The sequence below is a fragment of the Lolium perenne genome, chromosome 4 (genome assembly GCF_019359855.2).
Source record: "Lolium perenne isolate Kyuss_39 chromosome 4, Kyuss_2.0, whole genome shotgun sequence".
In the NCBI taxonomy this organism is placed as follows: domain Eukaryota; kingdom Viridiplantae; phylum Streptophyta; class Magnoliopsida; order Poales; family Poaceae; genus Lolium; species Lolium perenne.
This window is the reverse complement of record NC_067247.2, coordinates 278,382,927-278,402,362: the sequence shown is the minus strand read 5'-3', so window position 1 is coordinate 278,402,362 and position 19,436 is coordinate 278,382,927. Positions and strand designations below refer to the sequence as shown.

General features: G+C 40.3%; 1 protein-coding gene and 2 long non-coding RNA genes across 14 annotated transcripts; 1 reads left to right on the top strand and 2 right to left on the bottom strand.

Annotated features, from left to right (window-relative positions):
• Positions 1–112: 112 nt before the first annotated feature.
• On the top strand, positions 113–11,653 carry LOC127295508 (tRNA-specific adenosine deaminase TAD2). Of its 12 annotated transcripts, XR_007847902.2 has the most exons (10): positions 113–432; positions 5,315–5,496; positions 9,942–9,979; positions 10,076–10,142; positions 10,223–10,382; positions 10,463–10,562; positions 10,834–10,937; positions 11,267–11,379; positions 11,504–11,518; positions 11,601–11,653. XR_007847902.2 is itself a non-coding variant. In XM_051325465.2 (9 exons), the coding sequence occupies exons 3-9, from the start codon at positions 5,458–5,460 to the stop codon at positions 11,305–11,307; spliced, it is 549 nt and encodes a 182-aa protein (XP_051181425.1). In that variant the 5' UTR covers positions 113–432; positions 3,038–3,123; positions 5,315–5,457; the 3' UTR covers positions 11,308–11,653. The 12 variants fall into 12 exon arrangements, 7 of the variants coding, with proteins under 7 accessions (XP_051181425.1, XP_051181427.1, XP_051181428.1 ...); XM_051325465.2 differs by adding an exon at positions 3,038–3,123 and having other exon boundaries at positions 11,267–11,653; XR_007847900.2 differs by having other exon boundaries at positions 114–432; positions 11,504–11,653.
• LOC127295510 (uncharacterized) lies at positions 7,265–8,405 on the bottom strand. The gene is made up of 3 exons (XR_007847904.2): positions 8,323–8,405; positions 7,833–7,937; positions 7,265–7,527 (listed from the first exon to the last, which is right to left on the bottom strand). It is a non-coding gene; the product is annotated as an uncharacterized lncRNA (long non-coding RNA).
• A 940-nt stretch (positions 11,654–12,593) lies between the features above and the next one.
• On the bottom strand, positions 12,594–14,667 carry LOC139830655 (uncharacterized). Its single transcript, XR_011743627.1, has 3 exons — positions 14,635–14,667; positions 14,371–14,480; positions 12,594–13,275 (listed from the first exon to the last, which is right to left on the bottom strand). It is a non-coding gene; the product is annotated as an uncharacterized lncRNA (long non-coding RNA).
• Positions 14,668–19,436: the final 4,769 nt, after the last annotated feature.

Here is a 19,436-nt window from a genome sequence, read left to right as displayed (position 1 = left end):
ACCACTGGCGGATGGATCTACAGGGTGGAATTTTGATTCGGCCCATATAGCATGTAGGAAAAAAAAAATGAAAAGCCCATCAATGTGCAAACCCGTTCGTGTCTGGACTTGGACAGGAGGCACGGAGCCGAGACCGCGTCGCCCTACTGCCCCGCGCCCCCACCTCGCCCCAGGCGCCCGCCTCGCGCCCTCGCCGCCGGCTCGCCTCCACCCTCCAGACAACCTCCGTCGGCCTCCGCCGCAACAGCCAGTCCCGGCCGCCCTTCCCCAATTCCCCTCCCCTGAACCCTAGGCAGAGCAGCCGAGCAGGGAGGCCGCCGGCGCCGTCGACCGGCGTTCGTTACGGCCCGGCTACGTTGCTCCGGCGGCGTGGAGAAGGCCAGCAGCAGGCCAGCAGCTGAGCAGCCCCCAGTTCATCCTCCAACCATTTAGGTAATTTCAGATTTTTGTCACTGTTATGTCTAAATGTAAAATGATGGAAGATGGATAATGGATTGTTTAGCAATTAGGAATTTAGGATTGATGTCCAATTAATTGTATCCACATATTGAGAGATACTTTCTCCAAAGTGGATGAAGAAGATACTAGTAATTGAGACTTTCAGGCCATGACAGGGCGTAAGCCCCATCAAAAGTAGTTTTTTCTTTGAGCTTTTGAAGGTACTAGTAAGTCAATACCAACTAATACAAATTGCAATAACCAATATTTATAAACAAAAAGCCTTTCATAATACATTTTTTCCTAAAAATAATGTATTTCCTGATGATTAAAGTTTGATTTACAATGAGAAATTATAGCAATTATAACTCGAACACATTTTGAAAACAAAATGCAGGGTTCTACAAAATTGAAACCATACTTAATCGTACATGAGCTTAGTTTAACCATGCACAATCTTCTTTGAGGTATCACTTAAGTTCCAAATTATTAGATCTCCACCAAATAGAATGCCAAAACCGTTCTCAAGGAGATACATGTCTTAAAATGTTCACAGTAGTAGTTTATTAACAATAAAACAGAGATAACTCTATTTTTTTATTTTGAGCATTACAAAATTTATGCCAAGATCAACTGAAAGCGTTACTTGCACTCCCTGGTTTACATATGTAAACCAGACAATTGTTTCCTTAAGAATTGTTATGAACAGACATAATTAAGAAAGCAAACTACAACTTCATTACTAACAGGAGCTTGTGAGACTTTATTATAACCGTATCAAACTAAGGGATGTATCAAACTCTGATTGTAGTGAGTATTGAGTGCATGCGGTTTTTTTACCCTAAGGCCGCAGTCACCAAAGCATTCCTTCTTCCACCATTTATCAAATAATCATGATGCGTTTATCCCATTGATTTCCATTTTCTTTAGCTATATACTATTTAATAAAAAGAATAGTAAGATCAAATTCAACGCCAAAAAAAACTTTGGCTTCAATTAGTTTAACTTGTACACCTCGTTTATGGTAGTGAAGATAAGTATTCCTAGAGGGGTCAAGTACATGAGATGCGAAAATAGCTGGGTGATGCATACATTTAGCGTGTGCATTACTGCCAAAATTGACCTAACCTAACATTGATTAAGAAAAACTAAAGCCTAATGTCTTGCTTACAAAATATTACCTCACAAATTAATACTCAAATCAAAAGTGCATTTCCGAAATTCTATGAGGTAACTAATATTACGGAAGTGATCCGTATCTGAAATTGCATCAGCGAACAATGCATAGAAGGGAAGAGTTGATGCACCTGAGCTTAGCAAGGACATAGTTTAAGGTGAAGACTGAAGAGCCGCACGGTCATATTCAACATCCTTCTAGCATGTATGTCCATGCCTTCATTCAGTCACATGACCTCATCGATAATGGAGGTGAACAAGAGCAGCGGGGTCGCTGATGTGACATATTCGGCATGGCTGGTGGAAGACTAATGCATCGACGAACCGACCTGCTGATTCCTGGACTTTCATCTGCCACTCTGTGATGTAGTTGGGCTTGATGATCTCTCTCATGAGCACCGTGAGCACCTTCGACATGGAAGGCCGTATGTTTAGGGATCCCTGGGTGCATATGAGTGTGAGGTGGATCATTTGAACCACCTCCTCGTTGATGAATTTGGAGAGCTCGGGTCCAACAAGTCCAGGGGGATTGCCATTCTCCTACTGGACCCACACCTGAAAAGGCATTTAGAGTTTCAGAGGTTACATTTGGGTATATACTGGCACTTTGCAATCAAGATTTAACATGGAATCCAGCAAAAAAAAGGTTGAAAAAAATAGTTTTCCTCCATCAAACAATCTGCAATCAAGACTTAACACGGGCCATCAGTTTTCTTGAGTTCGAAAAAAATGACATATAGAACAGAGCCATGCGCAACAGAAATTTGAAGCTAACCTTGAGAACCTCGGCATCTTTTACTTTCTTTTATCTAAGCCCAGCATGCAAACTCCCTTATCTATACAACAGAAATGAAACAGATTACTAAATAGAAAGGCCAGAACCATAATCTAAAATTTAACATAAATCAAATAAAGAAACCTTGAATACTTTTCTAACATCCCCTCTTATTCATGCTTTCAACGGAAAACTTATAATCACCATAGAAATAGCTACGTACAAACAAGGTACAAAAATTGTATCTTTGTCTTTCACCATCGGATTTTTTTTTATTTTTGAAATGGGGACAACCATGGCCTCTGTATAAGTAGATGCACATAGCCTTTCCACTTTATAGAAGCGTTTCAAATAGCAGTTATGTACAAAAACAAAGGTTGTGGGTTAGTTGGACAAAACGTAACCTGTTCGTAAATTTTACAAGCCAATCTATTGCTAACCTTAGACCATGTCAAACTTGTGTGGTACATCTTATAACAGAGAAGATTTATTGTATGCCAACACATCCAAACAAAAGGGCCCTGAAACTGTCCAAGAAAAAGAAAGAACATATGCACACTTTCTGTACAAGAAACAATGTGATGGTACCTTTCACCTATGTCTAATAATATATATATTGTTCCACAATGGTCTTTCTTGATCTTACAGAATGAAGCATTAGAGGTTGTCCTATATTGGAGCGTTCCTCCAATCTCAAAGCTACATTTTCTTTTGGTTGATGTGCCCTCTGCAAGGTATGCAATGAGCCAATACATATTAAGACTGTCAACTGATTTTATACCTGATCTCAAATGCACGAATTGGCATTGGTAGGCACAATAAATAGCAAAAAAACAAATGCAATACATGACAAACTGAACCTAATTATTATTGGTAAGAGCAACCTAAAATTCTATACATAAATATTTTGAAATAGAGATAAACAGAAAGCTCTTATATAGTCAGAAGCGAAGACCAATTAGGCATAGATGGGTTAATGGGATTTATTTTTAGTCTGACACCGAACAATTCCATTAGAATTCAGTGCTGAAGTGAAATAAATTTCGTGTAAATATAGGGACGTGCAATATAGAGCAAAACATCCTCATACGAAATAGTATTGGCTGCCCCAGGAGAGCATGCAGTTAGGCATAGTACATTTGTTTGTGACTAACCAGTGCTTTGTACAATGATTATGTTTGGCCCTCATAAAATATTACAGACAGTGAACATGCCATCACATAAATGAACACTCGATGATCATGCATACATTGAGAGCTGAAGTGAAATTATCGTCCAATGAGTGAACCTGATTAATTTCCAGGATGACAGTACATCAAAAAGGCCAAGTAAACCCTGCAAAGGCAGTTGAGCAGTGCAATTTACAGATGAAAGAAAGTTCATTCACAGTTGTGTACTGCAGTTTTCACATGTCATAAGACTCAGTCCCTCACCGATCTGGGAAAAGAGAGGAACGTCGAGTAGAGGAAAGGGCCAGCACAATCTAGGAGATCCAATCCAACGCCCAAATCAATGGTGTATCAATCGAGGACTACATAATTTATACAAAATCTGTCGTGCTTAATTACACATGACACAACGCATTAATTGGGATAAAAAAAAAATTGGTGGGCCGTGGGCCGGGCCGAGAAGCCCATCCACTAGTACTTGGTCGTCGTCTAACTTGTAACCGAAGCCGAGGGGAAATCCACCCAGCGGCGGAGATGAGTGGCGGTGGCGCGAGGAGGGTGCTGGAGGCGTGGAGGCTGGGGGTGGTCAAGTACGGCGAGGCCCTCAAGCTCCAGGAGCGGCTGGTCGCCGACCGGCGGGCCGGCCAGGTCCCGGACCTCGTGCTCTCCCTGCAGCACCCGCCGACCTACACCTTCGGCAAGCGCCGCACCGACCACAACCTGCTGGTGCCGGAGTCCAGCCGCCGAGTCCCCGATCTGCCCTTCCGCCCTTCGCGCGCCGCCCTCCGCTCGACGCCCCGGCACACCTCCACAGGAACCCTCCCTTGGTGAGCCGGCCCTTGTTCCCCTGTTTGTTCCCAGTATATTCATTGCAACTGCAGCAAATTTAGAGCTTGCTGTGTTTATGTGTTTCAGAGTCGATCTGACGATGGACGATTTCATAGTAGAAAATAGACGTTCAATCTTATTTGAAAGCTGTGTTGAAATAAATGCTGTTAAAGAAGTGAGCTGAGATAGTGTTGTACGGAGTATTGTTTTCTGTTCATCTGTTGTTGTTGAAACGTTGTGAAGAGATAAGGGCATATATGTCTTTCTTGAATGATGTTAGTCTCAGTTAGCCACTAGTGGTATGTTGGCTACAAAAAACCGAAGTGAGTGTTATTTTGGCAAGTTGTTTTCACTAGTGGTATTTTCGCATGTTTGGTTTTCACTAGTGGTATTTTGGCTGTTCTCTCAAATTTCAGAGTTCATTGTGAATTATAATAAGTTCGTAAGACCATAGTTATATTCTACCTGATGTCGCAAGGTTGTCTAAATTTAAATGTACCTAGACACTCTTTACTGTATAGATACATCTAACTTTAGATAAATTTTCGGCATTCTTTTATGAACGGAGGCAGTAGTTAAATTATATGCTACTACCTCAGTTCCAAAATATAAGTCTTTTTGGGTATGGAAAAGGTGATACTCCCTCGGCCTCAATGGAAGTGGCGCCATTGTTTTGCGTGCCTAAATTTTGACCACTAATTTGACCAGTTAAACATTTCTCGATTGTTACAAAAATCATGTCATTAGAAACTTTATTCAAATACAAATTTAATGGTATAACATGCATAACATATAATTCATGTTTGGTCGGTGAAATCAATGGTCAAACTTGAATCTCCAAAAACGTGTGTGCCACCTCCTTTGGGATAGAGGGAGTAACTCGGTAGTACATCACCATTGTCTTATTTGTGATATTTTTTTTATAAAGGTGGACCACCCTACTTCAGAATCCTGGATCTGCTGCTGGACAACAGTTCCTCTCCTCGCCGCTTCTCCCAGCGTGGCTGTACCTGACGCCGCCGGCCCGCCTTCTTGCGCTCTCTCGCCCGGGTGACCCTTCGTGCCTAATTAATGGCAGTGACGGGGTTTATGGAGCTCGCACTTGACCAGGTATGGTTCAAATCCTGCTTGTCGTACGAGTAAAACATCTGCCCAACCAATGTAAGTGTGGTGGAGCCTGTCGCTGATGTTGACAGGGATCCTCCATCCTCGCTGCAAGCTCAACTGATCCTGGACGTCGGTATGGTGGCCCCAGGTCGATTTGTGGCAGAGGGGGGGGGGGGGGGGGGCTTTGATCCCTACCATAGGTGTGGCTGGCGGATTTGCCAATGGGTAATCGGGGTGTTCCCCTAATTAAATGATTTTTCGTTCTCCCTACAGCTAGTTTGACAGCTGTCAACTCTCTCAAATTTTGGTAGATTAGCTCAATCCTAAGGTCATCCTTTAGATTAGTAATCGGTAGACGTTATTGAGATTAATTCCGGGATAGTTGAACCCGATATATGCCAATTAATGTTGCAACAAAGCATGAAGGATTTCCAAATAAAACTACCGAGTAGTGTGTGTTTTAGTAACAGCAGGAGAATGCTTTAGTCATTTATCAATGGAGAATTTAGGGTTGTTTACAAAAAAGAGAAAAACTAGAGGTCAGTCGCCTATGAAATAAAAGAGAAGGAAAGCTCAGCTTGGATCAAAGGGGAAATAAAAGAGAGGGGTAGGTGCTCCTGCCAGGCACCAGGCTGCCTCCTCTTCCTTAATTAAAGTTGATAGTGCTTGCGCTGTAATACCGTTTCTGCTGAAGAAGGTGATGAGTTTGTTCTTTTCGAAATCCCAGCAAACAAGGGAGGAGATAGTATGCGCTGTTTTTCTTTGGGCCGAAGTGCCCTTGTTAGCCAAGTTCGTGAAGGTATCCTTGAAGCATGCTGCATCGTCACACCCGCATTCTGGGTTTGAATTTGTAGCCTGGAACTTGCTAGCAGCGTCTACCCATATTGCCTTGTTTCATGGACAATCCATGAGGATGTGCTTTGGGGTTCCAGTTTTCTAACGCACATCAGGCAGAAGTACTCATTTCCCCTTTGACACATGAGTAATTTGTCGGCCATGAGAACCTGGTCTAGAAGCAGTGTCTATGTGAAGAATTTGCATTTAGCAGGTGCCCATTTTTCTCCAACATGACTTTTTGAAGTTGATTTTGTCGATATGTAGAATATGGCATAATAACTGGATGTGGCCTAACAGGAATCAGACTTGCCAAAGTGAGACCCCACCAGCGGCCAAGATCCACTTCCGATAGCACATTACATTGCCTATAGTTCAAGGATGGTTGTGTACTGTCGTTGTCATCGAGACACCAGCGGCCAAGATCCACCCAACTCAGGCCTCGTTCGGTTACAGGGGGCGAATCCCGCGGTGGATTGAATCGCTTGTGAATCGGGTGAACCCGCACCGGCCACCCAAACCCCCGCTAATCCCTTCCGTATAATCCTCCTACTTTTCTGCCGTTCGGTTAATACCTGCTGACGCTAGGCTTGGTTAATCCCTGCTCACGCTAGGCAGGGTTGCGCTTTGCAACCTTAATGCTAGGCTTGGTCCGTTGGTTTCACAGGAAAATGTGGGCAATCGCACATTAGCATGCATGAGTTACTTTACTACCGTGCCTTTCCACTAATCCATCAGCATACAAATTACACTTCTATTTTTCTTAAAATACAGTATATTCGAATATTTCGTCATCATACAGACGCAAATGTTCTCTTTTCTTTTATATGAGCTGAAAGGATGAATCTGAACAGAGAAAAAACAAGAAAATGCCAGAAACCACATCCTTAACCTGACGAAGGAAGCAGCGAGGAGTATACTCACGAAGGTTCGTCGATGAAATCAAAGGCACTCACATGTCATATACTCATAAACGTGAATGCTGATGACTAATTTGAAGTAACACACAAATTCCATGGCTCATTGAGTCCACGGTATAGCATTCATCTTCCTAGTTCATCACAAAATCAAGAAAAAAACATCACTCCTAATTAGCAAATAGACACTGCCGGTTCCTAAGTGGCAAGGCACAATCACAAATCCATGGCACTCGCGTGCACCACCTCAATACCAGATCCTACCATCAGTGTACTTCAAGCCCTGCCAAAGAATGAAATTATCAATTAGCTGTGCTGAGTTGTCTACCTGACCAACCTGCAGTTTCTCAACAGATGAATATTGCTGCACACATAAAAAATCTGTAATTGTAAGAGCAAGGTTGCGATGCCGACACATGAGCCACAAGAAGAATCAAGGTTGCATATGTCAAACTGATTTCACCGCAGCTTGTAGATGTAGTTGGCAATGCCACTCAGATGCCAGACAACATTTAATATTATGGACAATGGAATACAAAAAAATCTGCATCCACGGATGAATATCGCTTCCTATCAATCTTGGCATACCTGAGATTAAACTGTATAAGTGAGAGACTGCAGCTACTTGCAAGGTATTGTAGCAACAATCCAGTTCTATAGATAGCATGTCTATGATAGCTTCCCCGCAACCCCCTGCATGTAATTTTGTGATCTTGTTAAAATGATATTCCATTTGCAGACCACATAAATTCATTTGAAGGCCACATAAAAAAACAGAGTTTGGATGGAAAAATGGCATCGGAGAGGCTTGTTCAGGATATGGTCCATTTGAATGCACATTATGCTCTATTTTCTCAAGATAATTGAACTGATTTTACCTTCAGAAAGAAACTGATGACGAAATAATTCTCGGGTTACTTCTTCAATCAGAAAACTCGACAAATGAAATTAGTAGTAATATAATATGCAAATCTTAAACAGATGACATTAGCAATTTATTAACATGGTTTTGGTGCTGCCAGATGCAGCCAATCATGTAATCCTAATCTTTAACTAACAGTACCGGGGCAACATATACCTGGAGTTGGCAATCCTGGTAAGAGGAATTATGTTGTAGAAGTTATTGATGGTCCGATGGAAAGTGTCACCACTGCGCCAAACTGAACATGAACAAATAAAAAAGAGTAAACGTGGGGTTTTAATTGTTATTGTCAAAAGAGTTGACTAAAATAGTTGTAGTCTGATTCTGATAGACAGTTTACTGAAACAGCGGTGGCCTGAAACTGTTGCTAATCTGCTGCTATTAGAACTTGGGACATGCCTGAAACTATTGTAGTCTTGCAGATAAGTAAAATAGTTGAATAGAAACAATAACTATTGTAGTCTTGTGGATTATAATTCTGTAGCTTTATAAACCACATGCTTGCAGTCAAACTTGATATAGAACTTGTTGGTTTAGATAGATCAGTTCCTCCATTTGGTACTATTTTCCACTAGTAAATAATATTTCTTGAGTAAACCTTGTAGAGTTAATAAAAGCTACTTTACACACATAATATTGGTTATGCAAAATGATGTTGGTTTAGATTTGTGGAGTGTTATTTTAGCAGAGTGCCAATCTGACTGTTCAGGTAAAAAGTAGGTGCCCTGTAGATTTACCAGTCTCTGTACACATGCTTGGATTATTGATCTGCTGTCGTTGTGTTGTGCTAATCCTACCATTTCCCAAATCGCAAGAACATCCTAGCGCCCTGACCCTTCCTACACTAGCAAGCCCTAACAGTACAAGAGGGGAAGGGGAGGACGAGGAGGAGATGATCTTACCTTCTACCAGCCGGCGTTGGAGGCGGGAAGGGGGAGATGCCGGGGATCTTGAGCTTCCGTCGGCAAGGTCTTCGGTCGGTCTCCATGGCGGCGTTAGCGTCGAGGATCTCCTCTCCTCCAGCCGTCCACCGTTGAGCCGCCGCCGCCATCCCCTCCGGTCGAGCTGCCGTCGCCATCCCCTCCGGTAGAGCCGCTGACGCGAGAGCCGAGAGGAAGGAAACTCGTATCGCTCGCACGTGTCGCTCGCGTCGGTCGGGATGAAATCCAGGGGCGTCTACCCTTGTGTATCTCCGCAAACCGGTCTAACGTAGAGGTTTCGGCCAAAATCGGGCGGTGCTGAAAACCGGCGCGGTTTAACCGAACGCTTCCTAGGCGCGGGCCGGTATTTAACACCCGGGGGCCCAACACCGGTGGAACCACGCGGATTTTGGCCCGATACCGTCCCGGTCGGGAGCAACCGAACAAGGCCTCAGTTGGTTTGGATTCTTTCTCCTTGTGGCGGTGGCAGCTTTCGGCGGTGTTCAGAGTCATCGGCTCTCTGTATTGTGTCCTTTGTGCTTCTTTGAAGCCTAGTGGGAATCATGTGCCCTTCGTTTATGTGGGACATACCAGATCTGGTCTGCTCGAGGACATCTTCTCACGGTTGCCTCAAATGTTCGTTGGTTTATGGGTGTTTGGGATAATGAGCTCATTTGTTGCATTCACTGTGTTGTTGGTGAGCGTGCTGCTCCTGGCCTAGTTTAGCTACGCAGGTTGAGCCAGTTTTGCCTGTTTTCTACTTTTTTCTCATAAACCTGTCAATTATTTCGATTTGTGGAGAGGCAGAGCTACTGCTAGTTGCTTGAATAAAAAAAATTGGGTTTGTTTTTGTAGGCCAAGCTTGCGCTGGACAACCTCGAAGTTCCTGTAGGGTATGCTCCAGTTTCCCTTGAATATTGTTACAGTTCACTAGGTGAATATGTAGTTCCTAACATGCTAACCATATTGTTCTGTCCCTATCAAGATAGATGTGTGATTGTAGAGAATGGGAAGGTTATTTCATCTGGTAGCAACAAGACCAATGCCACCCGAAACGTATGCTATTCTTATCGGTGCTGGATATTTGAATGTTTTCCCGTCTTTTCCTCTCTAAAAGAGATAATCTCAATTTTAAGGCTACCAGACATGCTGAGATGGAAGCAATCGATGTCCTTCTCCGTGAGTGGCAGAGTATTGGCCTTGACCAGCCACTAGTTGCGGAGAAGTTCGCAGGATGCGACCTCTATGTCACGTGTGAGCCCTGCATAATGTGTGCTTCAGCATTAGCAATACTAGGTCTGAATACCTTGATTGTTCTATTTTTCTTGTCAAAACTATATATTAAACAGTAATAAGAATTTCTTTCTTTTGGTTAGGAATAAGGGAAGTATACTTCGGTTGTGCGAATGATAAATTCGGAGGATGTGGATCAGTCATGTCATTGCATGAGAGTTCTTCGTCAGATGATTTGACAGGGTGAGGGAAATATCAGCAGAAAACTGGAGGTTATCTGCTCATGAGATCAAATACCTTGAGTGCTAACACTTTTCTGCCAGAATTTCAATATGCTGAATGATGTGTCATGACAAAGTTGGGCTTGAATAATCTTCCTTTTTTTTTTCTTTCTTGCATGCATGCCATACATGGTTTTTGAGTTCTCGTAAATTCTTGTAACCTGAATTACGTTAGTTATTAGGTTATTCACGGATTGTGCAGCTAACATGGTCTTACATGTTTCTTTTGCTAGGAGGCAAGATACCAGACCAAGAGGTTTTAAATGTACCGGGGGGATAATGGCAGAAGAGGCAGTAGCTCTTTTCAGGAATTTCTATGAACAAGGAAACCCGAATGGTTTGTTCTTTTGCACGTTAGAATTCTCAGTTCTGTGCTAAAATGTTGCTTAAAATTCAAAATCTACCGGTTTGTTCTTTTGCACGTTAGAATTCTCAGTTCTGTGCTAAAATGTTGCTTAAAATTCAAAATCTACCGGTTCTGTTATAACGTAGTTGGGATCTCAGCAGTTAGCACTTAGCAATATAGATCTAATCACTGAGATTTCATTTTCAGTTTGATTTGAAAAACTGACGTTGAGGATTAGTAACATAAAAGCATCAAACATGCTTTTGCCATGTCATTTAATGTTCTATATGATGACGATGATTTTCTCCCTTGCATTTCAGCGCCGAAGCCTCACAGACCTGTCCGGGTAGATCAGCAATGACCTGTAATACAAGCATGACGAGGAAGATCACAGGGATTTTAGATTTAATTAAGTGATGGAAATCTGCTTAAGGTTTGGGACATGATTTGAGCTGAGCACTGCTGCCATTACATAGTATCATTGTGTTCTTTGCAATAAGCTATGTGCTGAAACTTACTGCAGCATCTGTTTATGGGTCTGCTATTGTTATTTGCAGATCTACAGGCTACAGGTCAGGCGATTCAAGATTTTTTTTTTGTTCCATTGTTGATTACCTTGTGTTCACCCAAAAATTTACCCTTGTGCGGTTGCAGATATCCATCATTTGCAACCTTGAAAGTCTGAAAGACATTTGATTTCTCTTTTATGGGCCAATTTACTTGTGCAATTTCTTTTTATATGCTACTGCTTTTTATATGTAACTAGTTGAATGCCCGTGCGTTGCTACGGAATAACAACCTTAAATATAGAAATATTTATCATAATATGTTACATGCTACTTGTAATTATGATGCGTCAAATATTGTATTAAATTGATCAATGGTTGTTCGAGACTCATAGACCGCTCCGTGTATACCTCATTTTCCCTTATCAGATATGTGTCATGTTTCTATGTTTTTTTAAGGTATAATAAAATGTTTTAATCTTAATGATAAGGTTCCTAAAACAAACAAGGTAGTTATTACTACCATTTCATCCATTTTTTAAAGAGATAAATATATGAACCTGTAGAGTGCCTGCCGGGGAAAAAAAATATACCTTATATGAACCTGTAGAGTGCCCACCGGGGGAAAAAAATATACATGAGTGAACAACCTATCCTTCATGAAAACAAACGCAGCGGGACACGAGAAAATGGCACTCCCACTATGATCCATAATAAGTGTCATGGTTTTAGTTCAAATTTGAACTAAAACAAGTAAGACCACGATAGTTATCATGGAACAAAGAGAGTAGCATATTTGGGTTGCAATTGAATTTTACATGGATATGTTTATACCACATTAGTTGTGGTAAGAAAATAACCAACCCAATAGAAAAAGAGTAAATATGTAATCTGTTTTGGCATTCAAGAAAAAAATGCAAAAGGGTCTAGTTACCTCGATCAACACAAAGATACCAATATATAATTCTTGCAGTAAAAGTGGCGGAACAAAACATAATATAAATGGTTGGATCATTCATCATCACAATGGATACCTAAATACCAATTGATCTATATGAAAATGGGGACGAAGAATCATACTGCCACAGTGAAAGTGTTGTCAAGGAGCTTATACTGACAGAAACTGCTAACACGAACTACATGACAAGAAAACTATCAGTCCATAGTGATTTTGGATTTCGACTCCCACCGGCAGTGTGACAAGAATCACAAAATTTAGGCAATGAAACATGTTGTCTTTATGAAAACATACCGGGGAAAACTGGTAACTCGAGTTAGACAACAACAAACTATCAGTCCACACTTCGCAAAAAAGTGTGTCTGATTCCCACGAGACATCAAGCCACGAATTGTCTGCGGAGTCTGCAATGTGATACAACAAACTCATGACGCAGATAACAAGCATGCTTCATAGTTCACATCCCAAAAGCTTGCACTACTCCACAAGCATTAAGCTTGGTCGAGGAACTCCGCAGGCATCAGTTCCTTCCTCAAAGATCCATGGTACGCCTCCTTCAGTACCTTCACTCCAAGGTACTTAGCAGTTGTTACTGTCTATCTATTTAGAATCTTGCTAAACTTGAATTGCACCTCCTCCACTAAAAATGGTGTGAAGCATGGGCTAGTCATTAATATAGAAGCACTCTTGAGGACTCTCATACTTCGGAAGAAAACCTTGAGGAAGGCAACCACCTTGAGCTCTCCTCGGTATTCTCTAATAGAGAATACAATGATGCACGAATTGATACATTCAGTGGGCCTGGCCGACTTCCACGTCTTGAGATTATGCCTGGAACTTCTGGCTTGATAATCACATTTCCAGACTGCAAATAAAAGAATCATTTAACAGTTTAGCGAGGTTGAATCATGTTAATTTCTAGTAAACACAATGAAAATTAATAGCATGTGCAGTGTTTGAATGCTAAATTAATTTCTGGGCGGTATGACATGCAAATACTTCCATGCATAAATCTATCCCAAAGTAAGTAACCTAGTAATACAAAGAAACGTGTGAGGTGGCATCAGGATTATCACTCATACAAGACAAACTTTCATACGTCAGTAATAGCATCCACTTTGTACTTAGTTAATCATACATAACAATGATATGATGCAGTACCCTATAAAGTAATCGTTGCTTACGCATGTAATGTTGCAAACTCCTGATCCCTGCTGCATAAACCAGGCTATATGATATAAATTAGAGACAGCTAGGTGTACAGACATAGCATCACATATTGTACTAAGAAAAAAGATTGCTGAATAGTGGATACAATTGTAATCACTCTACTAAGATTCAATGCTTACAAAAACATGTCCAATAAAAAGAACTGGTAAGCTCTACCGTCTAGGGACCAGCAACCAAGGATCTTAGGTGCCCCGCTAGGTAGGGCATCGAGGTGGTTCCCTGGTTGCCTCGCATCATTTAGAACTAAAAGTATAAGATGATCTTATAATGATATCAATATTATATAAAAAAACCAATCTACTCTCCTCGAGTCTCTTTCCTCCTCCATCCCACGCATCACAACTTTGGTCATATTGGGTCTACATGATTTATTATTTCTAAATGATGGGGAATAGTTTTTTATATGCCTCTATTTTAGCATCTCCCACAAAAAAAAAGATGTTCGGATTTAGTTTTCCAATCAGTATGCTTCATCAGTATGTATAATGTAATCTATAAAATCAAGAATACCCCAGGAGTACCAGAAATGTGCATCCAAAAAAATACTCATCACGACATTGATTGTGATATATACTCATCACAAAAATACAAGTTTGCCACGTCCTCCACTATAAACTGAAATGGAAATGAACATGTACTGAAACAGTTTGACAAAAATATCAGAGCATTTCATTATCTTTCTAGTTTCTACAATAAATATTTATCTTTCTAGGTTTATAGAAGTACTGACCAGTTGTATCGTGTAACTCTATGAAGCCTCTGCAAACAAGGAAAGATCTTTGGCAACATATTCAGTGCCCAGTCTTAGAGCAAATGTGTTAAATTTGGGAAAGTCACATCCTGAAAAATCACCCCCATTAGACATAAAGGGTATTCATGTAGTCAGGTAGTGCACAACACATAAGCCACACAGAAGAAGAGAAAATTCATATATTAAAGCTGCAAAATTGGACCGTGACTTTAGCGTATCCATTTTGGAATTCACAAGGAATACCTAGGAAGATATCTTGGGAGGAAGTAGCCGCACTTGTTGTACATAGATGGACCTCAGTAGGTTAATCGAGTATTTCTACGAGAACGTCGCCAACTAGTCTTTTCCAACTTTGGGCAGTAAGGGTGCGTTTGGTTTGATCCCCCCAAGTAGCCACGCCAAAAGATTGGCTGCCCATCAAGCATTGGTCATTGTTTGGTTTGTAGCCAAAATTTTAGCTCCCAATAGATATCCAGCCCTCCCACTCACAAATTCACAAATTCTTGCAAATAATTGGCCAAATGTTTGGCTAAGGAATTCTTGACCAAAAAAATGGCAGCTAACTCTTGCCAAATATTTGGTAGGGCTGGTGTGGGCGGAAATTCAATTCGGCTCCGGGTGCATATGCTCCTTCTACCAAAATATTATATTTCGAAATATTGAAAAAAATTGACAATTTTTTTACATGTTCTTCATTTCCATAATATAGGTGCGTTTGTCAAGTTTCGCGAGGAATCAATATTTTTTGTGGTCTATGTAAAAAAAGAGAAAATTTATTTTCTGAAAAGCCTTATTTTTAGCATTGAATTTTGTTTTTTTACACACGCCACACGAGCGTGTAGCACGTGAAGACGTACATGCAAATTTTTCGTTTTCATTTTTTTTGAAATTTCAAAATACGTGTAACATGCAATTCCAAATAAAGGGAGCATATGCTCTCCTGTGCCAAAACACTGCTCCCGTCTTAATACAGTATTATGTTTAACCCATTTTTGATATATAAAAGTTGTAGCAATATATGGAGTTGTATTTTTCTGCAGAACACTTTTCACCATAAATATTCTAGATTGCACTCGTTTTTTTCACATACAGTTTCAATGTTTTATCCTCTATAATCACCAAAATTGGCTAAAATTCATGACGTGTCTAAGTGGTCGAACAATTCGCGTTTTGATGTTGTTGCTTTTCTTAACAAGTTCTGTCCTTTTTTGTTTTGTGCATTCTTTTGAGTTTCAACTTGATTCTTTTTGGGTCTTTTGAGATTTGGGGAATGTAAATCAGGAAATAAACTTGTTGGACACTTCAAATTAAAAAAAAAGAATTTTATGGCAGTTTGTATTGCATCTTTTGTACCACTAATGTCACCCCATAGAAAAGAAATGGAAAGAGAGTTATGTGTTGAAGTTTTTTAACAGTGAATAGAAGAACATTACACTATGAGCTATCCAAGAATGGTGAAAGCCATAAGCTTGGAGATGTCAAGGCACCCCACTAGACCTATCAAAATCCTGCTTTGCAAACCACAACTTTGTTTTTTGAGCAACAAAAAATTATCCTTTAAACTTGGAGCGCATATAGTTTTTGATTTGTTTTTGCATTAATAATAATGAGACCACCACCTTAAAGTTTTGTAATGATAGTATAGGAGAGATACTGGAATGAAATCAGGTTAAAATTGGATGCTTCTAAAAGAAAAACGAAGGGAAATAAAATTGTCAAAAAAGTTGTGTATAAGGCTCATGTTTCATGTGCTTTGATGAATTCTAATTTTCTCGTGCCATATTTAGTGATATATTTTATTCACTCGCATAAATGGTTAACTATATATTACTTTGTTTATTAAGAAATGTGCAGCACTATGGACACTTATACATGCTTGTAATAGTAAAACTTCCTCCTTAGAGCCTCAAAATAAAGTAAAAGTGTAAGCAAAGACTTGTGGATCGAAAATCCATTAGCCAAAAATTCTCCAGCAAATCTCCACCATATCTTCCTATGTAGCAAAATGCTATTCCAAGTATAGTACATGTGCCATAACTTCCTATGTAGCAAAATTCTATTCCAAATATGAAGTCGCCTACAAGAGTTATGTCTTATGTATCCCACTTTAGAAGTTTGAATTGTTTGTGCTAGTCAGTAGACTTGTTAAGATATGGTACTAGTGGGAGTGAGTTTTTATTTGTATATTTAGTTAATTAATTGTGAAAGCTCTTACTCTAGTTCATTTAGTTAACCGAGTCTTGCCTTGAAAATAATATTGCCAAACAAGTATAACAAGAAGAAGTCTAAAATTATGACTTGTATGATGACCCATTGTCTTAAGGGTTTAACTTTAAAGATACTTAACTCCATAGATGTTGGATAGACTTGATAGCACTCTTGATAGGAGTTGCTCGATGGAATTGAAATTTAGTGAGACACATGCCAAAATGTAAGGTTGTGAATAAATATGAGATATTTCTTTACGCGTGTCAACATATGCATTAATATATGATATTGCTTTACGCGTGTCAACATGACTGTTGTACACACTCTTGGGATACTGGTACCACTGGCCCCATGATTGTCACAATCCCTACTAAAAGGTCACTCATGACTTTTGCTTGGAAAAGGGATCCGAAAGATATCAGTTCTCAAGTCTTGGCATGGACTCGCTACTATTAAATGAATATTCTTGAAAGATAATGAATGGATAGTAAAGTGTTTTGATAGCCTTGATCAATTTATGTGGGCGTAATTAAGATACTTCATTGCTTATACCTCTTTTGACATGAATGCTCATACTTAATTTGATGGTAATAAAAATTCCAGTGTTCCTTGGCAAACTGAGAGTTAACTACTTCAGCTAGAGTGATTGTTTACACAACTAGCTATTCATACTTATAATCTTTATTGTGATTGTCTCGAGTTACCAATGCTTGTATTATATTCTTGGCACTTCTCTAACTATGCTAACCTTTCAAATGGAAGAAGTGCTGGACTCAAAAGGCTACCACCTGTAAGTGATTTTGCTTTCTCGTTATTTTGGTTTAAACGTCAAGTTCCTTATAGTTCTTTGTTTCTTGCTCGGGGATCAAGTTTAAGCTTGGGAAAGTTGATGGATGTGAAATACGCCACTTTTTCTCGCGTTTAAACCCTTAGCTAAGTCAAGGAATTGACTATGTTTGACTCTCAACTTGCCACTAATGACTAATTAATGCAAAGATGTGCAATATCTTCTATTTTTTGATGTTGTGCAGGAAATCGCGTCATAATGACAAATGGATCTGCAATTACTGAAGAAAATCACGTTAGGAGCATGACAAATTTGACTGCGCTCGAAGAGACGGTTCTAGGGGCTTTAATGGGCATCGGTACGGGCAAGCCCTACCGTGCGCCCGTACCGTGTGCCGTTGCATTCCCGAGATCAAACCCTATAAGTTTCGTGAAGGGACCAATGCCAAAAAGTAAGTCATTCGTCGCCAAACAGAGCCGTCATCCACCAGATTCATCTGCACCCCACCTAAGGAGATCCACCACTGTAGTCCATCCATTCCATCTCCCATCTCCTCCATAGCCATAGCCATCACCATTGTAATAGAGATCTCCTTGAGAATTGATGACCATTGTAAGAATATTATGATTTCAATTTAAGTATGCAAGTTGGATGAATCCTCGCAGCGTTTATGTGTATCTAATCTTATTATATGTGTAAGGATTGAATAGGAGTTTTGCAATCTTGTATTCTTGTTTCTTTGCCTCGTATCGGTGATCTGCAAGTATCCATATCATTCGATTCGATCAAGGGAAGAGGTGAGATGAGTGAAAAACGGTGTGCTACCTCGAAACCTCAGTGACAGAAAGGGGAAAGTAACGGTACATGTTTAGCGATTCATTCGAGATTATGGCACAATCATCTAGTTTAAAGCTTTCGTCTGTATTAATTTACTTAATAACTATTGTTGCTTGCGGTTGTAAGGACATGGGTTGGATCAAGAGGCTCTTGTCACCTCTGGCTTTAGAGGCAAGAGTATTTACGGATGTACTACTCACAAATCTCTTATTGCTATTTTATTTGTTACAAGTATGTGCTTCAATTATATATATGTATGCATAGCTGCCGGAGAAACCTTAACCCTGACTTATTTCCATCATTGAATACAACCCCCTTAAAAATAAACTAGATCGGTCCGGTAAACTGAAGATAAAATACACTAGCAAGTCTTGTAGACGTTTTCTTTACATCATTTTAGCAGTGCTTCCCAAGATTCGATTAAACCTAGATCTTTTAGGGAAACAATCTTATCATACTACAATCCGTAATCTGAATCGAAGGTATCACCCATCAACTTTATGTTTATGATCACATCATACAAGTGTAAGATTGAAGGTCTCTCTCTGGTTTAGTTTATTAGTCTTGTATGTGTCACTAGATCGTAAACTTGACCTGTATAATATAATATAACACAAAGTTATAGCAGTATACAATATAAAATATAAAGTTCAATAATGATATTTTCTAAATATATATAGCTTATATTAAGTTCATCAAATGGATGACCTAGAAATACTTGTATGGATAGCAAAACCGATGGAGTATTAATTTAATCCTTTAGAGCGACACATCAAGTGCCCATTTACGATGGCATGAATGTATTTTTATTAAGCTAGCTTTTCTTGATAGATTTTCCTTATTATACTCATGTGTTCAGCAAGTTGAAAGAACATTTCATGATCTCTGAGTTTTGTGTGTTTGTTAACAACACCGGTGACAATTTAACTATGTGCTAAGTGGATTACAGATATAAAAAAGATACCACGGGTAAATCTCGACCCACTCAAAAAGGAAGAAAAGAAGAAGAAGAAGCTGAAGTCTGTCCCTGGCCGGCACCGCCGGCGATACTGGGCCGGCACTGCCGGTGAGTGCACCCCGGCACTGCCGGTGGTTGAAGGCCGGCACTGCCGGTGGCTGCACCCCGGCACTGCCGGCGATTCTGGCCCGGCACTGCCGGCCTGCCTGTCGACCTGCTGATTCAGAAAGTTGGCCGGCACTGCCGGCGTCTCAA

Bases quoted from the DNA above. Each gene is read 5' to 3' on its own strand.
- LOC127295508 (XM_051325465.2), top strand. From the start codon at position 5,458: ATGGCAGTGACGGGGTTTATGGAGCTCGCACTTGACCAG. The intron at 9,980-10,075 runs GTATGCTCCAGT...CTATCAAGATAG, and splicing joins AACCTCGAAGTTCCTGTAGG to ATGTGTGATTGTAGAGAATG. The intron at 10,938-11,266 runs GTTTGTTCTTTT...CTTGCATTTCAG, and splicing joins TGAACAAGGAAACCCGAATG to CGCCGAAGCCTCACAGACCT.